A 5887-nucleotide genomic window follows, 5' to 3' on the forward strand; every position below is an offset into this window, starting at 1 on the left:
CAAGTTCAGCCGGCGTATTGATGTTGACGCCCGGCGGAATATAAACACAGCTGATAGCGAGCGTTGAAAATTCTCGAGGGAGATAGTATGGGCGAAGTGAAAGAGTCAGAATTTCGCACTCGGGTGTACAGACGCTTCCATGAATCTTGATATTATTGCACCACCGATTGTTTATATAAACACAGACCCCTCCGCCCCTCTCCTTACCGGAATCACTCGTGCGGTCCGCTCGGATGATGGTGAAGTTATCCAAACTAACTTCTTCATCTGGAACGGAGTCGTTTAGCCATGTCTCAGACAGCGCGATGATACAGGCATCCCTAAAAGATTTCTCCACTCGGCATTTAGCATGTAAGATGTCCATCTTGTTACGGAGAGATTGTACATTAGCCATCACAACTGAAGGGAGGGGGGATTGAAAGGCCGCCGTCGTAGCCTGGTGCGTACACCTCCTCGCTTTCCTCGTTTCCGTGGTTTATACAGAATGTCAGCTGGAATTACATCCAAAGGTGTTAGGCCAAGTCCCGAAGTCCCGAAGAGAGAGGAGTTCATGGCGTGAGTAGGTCAATTTGTTGCTGTTGTATCCATCCCGGTATAGCGCTGTACACTTGAAATCGTGGGTGATAAAAATGATCAACATAATCCACAGCATTTTCCCGATGTAGATACTCTTGAACATGGTAGTAATTGAAACGTAGACGAACTTAGACAAAACAAACAAAACACGACGACACACGACACGATCAAACTCCTATCAGGATGAGACTTTACTCATGGACTATGAGCCAGAAGATCATGAGACTCAATACTGCTTTCCTGCCATTAACTCATCATGCATCAAGACAAAACGCTCCACACATGAATACAATATCATGTATGTGTTTTTTTCATTGCTGTCAGTATGGACTGTGTTTCTGAATCTGCTGGTGATCATCTCCATCTCTCACTTCAAGAAGCTTCACACTCCAACCAACATGCTCATTCTTTCTCTGGCTGTGACCGACCTGTTCGTAGGACTCATTGTCATGCCCTTGGAGGCAATTAGGTTGATTGAAACATGTTGGTACTTTGGAGACACTATCTGTAGACTGTTTTTAATAATCACGGGATTGCTTCTCAATACATCTCTGAGTAATTTAGTTTTAATAGCTGTTGACCGTTATGTGGCTGTGTGTCACCCTCTGCTGTACCCACAGAAAATAACGATGACTAGAACAATAATTATTATCTGTGTTTCCTGGTTCTACTCTTCAGCTTATAACATTTCAATTGTTATAACTACTTCACAAAGAAAATATACATGTTATGGAGAATGTACATTTATGATTATTTTTGCCTTGACCATCATTGACCTGTTCCTATCTTTCCTGCTTCCTTGTACCATCATTATAACTTTATATTTGAGAATCTTCTATGTTGCACATCAGCAAGTGAAAGTTATAAACTCTCTGATGAGGAGTGGAAAACATCTAACAGAAGGTTCAGTGAGGAGGAAATCTGAGAGCAAAGCCGCTCTGACATTAGGAATCATTGTGACGGTTTATCTGTTTTGCTGGATTCCCTATTATAGTTTAACTCTAACACCAAACACAAGCATGACTTCTGCTATAGCTTATTTTATGTTATGGATGTTGTATATTAATTCAGGTCTGAATCCTCTCATCTATGCAATATTTTACCCCTGGTTTAAAACGTCAGTTAAGCACATCCTAAATCTATACAAAATTTTTAAGGCAGCATAACTTCTATTGGTCTTGTTCATTATAATAATAATTAAGGGATTTACAAACATTGTTTGAATCGGTCAATGATGGGGAACAACACAAAATATTACACATTTTGGCAGTGTAACAGTTTGCCATATTACAAATAAATGTATTGTTCAGTGGTAAAGCATTGCATTTATTAGGGCAATTACATGCAAATGTCAACCTTATTATGAAATGTTTTCATCCACAGTTTTTACTAGGGATGCACCGATAGGATTTTTTTGGGCCAATACCGATACCGATTTAAACAGACAACTTCTGGCCGATACCGATGCCGATATTAAACACTTGTATACAATACTATACAGTTGGTCTATTAGCTAGTTTATTTCTGCATCAAATATTTTTTACTGAACACTGATTGGATCTAATTAACATTCAACTGACCAACATAATAAGAGAGGCACAAATTAAGCTAAAACAAATATAATAAGACAGCATGACAACCTTAAAAGGTGGTTTTCACTATTCAGCATTTATTTTATTAACAACATTAACTCATTTTTTACATATAATGGATTTCTTTATGCAGTTAATTAATAAACAATCGGTATCGGCCTTTCTCGTGCTATTGCCGATATGCCGATGGTTTCAAATTCATCAAAAATCGGCCGATAAATATCGGCGGCCGATACATCGGTGCATCACTAGTTTTTACTATACTGAGATTTGAGATGTCAATATTTGGTGGTTTAATTACCCATGCAAAGTTTTAAAGTAGTTTTATATTCAAGTGAAAATTTCAGCAAGGTCACGTCCATAACTTTGCTTCTTCTTCATTAATGCACATATAAAAAATAAAATAAAAATTAAATGCTCTTTTGAGAGCCATCATTTCATTTTTTGCAGGGTATTATTGCATCTGGTTTGTGCCCCCATAACGTGCATGCATGTTTCCCTCATCTTATATAGAAAACATGAGTATAGACTGATATTGTTTTGATGTCTGGACTCTATCATCAGGGGTTTACAAAAACATAAACAGATGGTTCAATATATTAGCAATAAATGCATTCTCTGTCTATTTTTTTCACATCCATAATGCTGGGATTGCTTCCTTTCGAACTAAGGAAACAAATAGATGCAGCATATATTGTAGGAATTAACAGGACCCTCAAGAACCTGTACACATTTTAAATAGCAAAGGATATCAAATGTAATTGGCCTTCAGAGCATACTTTATACTCTAAAAAATGCTCGGTTGTCCCATTGTTAGCTCAATTATAAACAATTTCTGGATTGAAACCAAACATTTTTTAGAGTGTAATTGATTTCTTAGATGGATAATTTCTGTCTTGATCCTGTGAGTATAGGAGTAAATAACCAAAAGAGCAAAAGAGCAAGGACTGTTGAAAGACTACCTATCAAAGGGCCTCCAACTTGAAGCGTTTAATTTAGCCTATTTTTTATATTTTTTTTATCAGAATTGGTCCATTCCACTGTACTTAATTGTTATCGTTAAAATACAATTTGTAATGTTTTCAAATATCATTATAGTCGTATCTTGTAATCACTGACAGAGCCGCCGCTTATCATTGGGCTACTATAATGTGCAGAACACATATATGTGAAGAACATGATCAGTTTCATGTTTTAATCTCAAAGAAACATTCACGCGCAATCCACAAAGCAAGGTTCTTATGTGTTTTTATATTATCTGTATATAAAATACAGGAAAAGCGCATCATGATGTCGTGCCAAGAAAATCAATCCTGTCAAATTATCACTCATCCATTCACCAATTCATACTATACTGTACGCGCTGCGCAAGGTGGTGGTGCGTGGGCGACACAAATGCTCTGCTCGCTCGTGCAGTGAAGTGAAACTAATTGATGATTGTTCTATTAAAAGCTGAATTTGGAAAAATTGACTAACTGAATGCTCGTATTATGTGTATATAAAACACTTTGTTTCAAATTCACTAAATCCTGGCATCACGCCATTGAGAAATCCTGGTTTGTTGGCAGAATCTATTAAGAGTCTGATAAAAAGCTAATAGGAAAACATGTCAGACGTGCTTAGCAGGGCTCTAGACTCATTCTTTCCATTAGTCACAGTAGTCCAGCAAACTTTCACAATTGGTCACACCAACTTACAACTTTGTCTCACCCTTTTTTTATATGAATCATAATGACGGTATGCTGGTTTTGCATTGACGTAAAGATTAACATTGACTTAAGGCTTAATACATATCAAAATAAGGCTGCCACTAAAGGCTACAAACATTCAATCAAACATTCGTAAATCCTAATGTTCTTTTAAAGTGGCATACTCTTTTTATATTGTATATGCACACTATTAATTAACTGTACACAAATAGTATTTATAATGTATTGTTATTCATTATGTCATTTATGCCATCACACAATGAAATATCCTTAAAACAGTAGGCAAAAGAGAAAACGATGTCAAATTTACTGTGCCTTTCATACACGCTGTATAAAACACGCTTGGTTTCTTAAGAGAGATAATTGGAAAACTTCAGATGCTGTGATACGTTTCAATACGTTGCTTGTCTTTATGTAAGGGTTAATCCACGGCTAGCCATGCATTAAAGGGTTTTAATGCACGACGTAGAGGCGAAGAACCACCCGACGCGTAGCGGAGGGTGGTTGCCTCTGCGAAGTGCATTAAAACCCTTTAATGCATGGCTAGCCATGGATTATCCCGCTTATACCTTGGTTATTTGCCAAGTTAAAGCTGTAATTAATGTTTACAGTGTAATTTTTTAACAGACGGGTAAAAATGACGTCCATTTTCTTAAGTTAAGGCTCGCACTTGGTCCGCTTAAAATAAAGTAGTGCCATTGTATTGCTTTTATTTAAATTCATTATCACATTTATTTAAATTCATTATTAAAAGAGCGAGACAGAGAGAACTGAAAGGACCCGAGGGAGAGAGAGAGAGAGAGAGAGAGAGAGAGAGAGAGAGAGAGAGAGAGAGAGAGAGAGAGAGAGAGAGAGAGAGAGAGATGCGTGAGCGAGTTACCTGTGGCTGTCTATCCCCTCGTTGCTTCAGCCAGGGAATTTTCCCGGGGCTTGAGCCCCGAATGTATTTTGAAAAGGTGATTGACAAATATGAAACCGGACAATGGCCTATGTAAACCTTTTATATCATGTTGTATTTTTTCATTGTGCTTTGGCTTTACTGCATACAGTCTGTCAGAAATAGACATAGGGCTAGGTCTTAAAAAAATCTAGCCTATAGAATACGTTTCTTTGCTGTCGGTAGCCTATGGGCTACTCCATTTCTGCCACTCTTTTGAAAATGCAACAGGTAGGGGAGGAGCTAACGAAAGCACTATTTAGCTACCAGAATGGAACCACTGATCTACAAAACGGTAACTTGAAAAAAATATCTTTAATATTTAAATCAGATAATTTAATGCATTATTACATTAAACGTAATAATATAAAACATAATACCATGAAACAAAATAATATTTATAAAAACATCCCCAAATTAGCCCCTGTAATCTTTTCTTACACTGACCCCATTATTTATTCAATTACAACAGCCAATGGCAAGTCTCCAGCAGCAATACGTTTATATTTAGTTTTAGACGTTCTGTGGTGCATAAATAAGATGGTTATACAGTAGGTAAACAGTATTGTAGGTTTATTCATCACTTGAACGTTATTCCTTCGGCGCAGCAGTTTAATAATCTAATTTTGGCGGTTATGTGACATCATCAGCTCATTCAGGTCATGTCTGAGTAAAACTCACGTGCAAAAATCTACTTGAGAGAAAAGTTCTTATGAAATAATACTCCTGCGACCCGCCGCGATTAGGTGAGTACACTTATATTATATGCTACAGATCACGTTAATATTCTTATTATACACTAGGCTTGGGCGGTAATACGGTAATATGGTATACCGCGGGATCTAAAAATAGCAAAGGTATCAATTTCTATACCGCCATACCGGCCTTTAAAAAAAAACAATGAACTTATATAGCAGACAAGGATTAAATATTAAATTAGGGATGGCGAAAACTAAACATTTTCTTCAACGACCACCGAGCCATTAACTGATTAGTTTAAAACAAGTTACGCTGTTTGAAATAACAGCCATTTCGAGCCGCGCCTGCAATTTCGCAACTCTGTCGCATCTCTC

At 37.2% G+C, this 5887-nt stretch overlaps 1 protein-coding gene across 1 annotated transcript; it reads left to right on the forward strand.

Annotated features, from left to right (window-relative positions):
- Window positions 1-773: 773 nt before the first annotated feature.
- LOC141282852 (trace amine-associated receptor 13c-like) lies at window positions 774-1742 on the forward strand. The gene has a single exon (XM_073815929.1). The coding sequence runs from the start codon at window positions 774-776 to the stop codon at window positions 1740-1742; it is 969 nt and encodes a 322-aa protein (XP_073672030.1).
- The last annotated feature ends 4145 nt before the right edge of the window (window positions 1743-5887 follow it).

Source organism: Paramisgurnus dabryanus, chromosome 10 (assembly GCF_030506205.2).
Source record: "Paramisgurnus dabryanus chromosome 10, PD_genome_1.1, whole genome shotgun sequence".
Lineage (NCBI taxonomy): Eukaryota > Metazoa > Chordata > Actinopteri > Cypriniformes > Cobitidae > Paramisgurnus > Paramisgurnus dabryanus.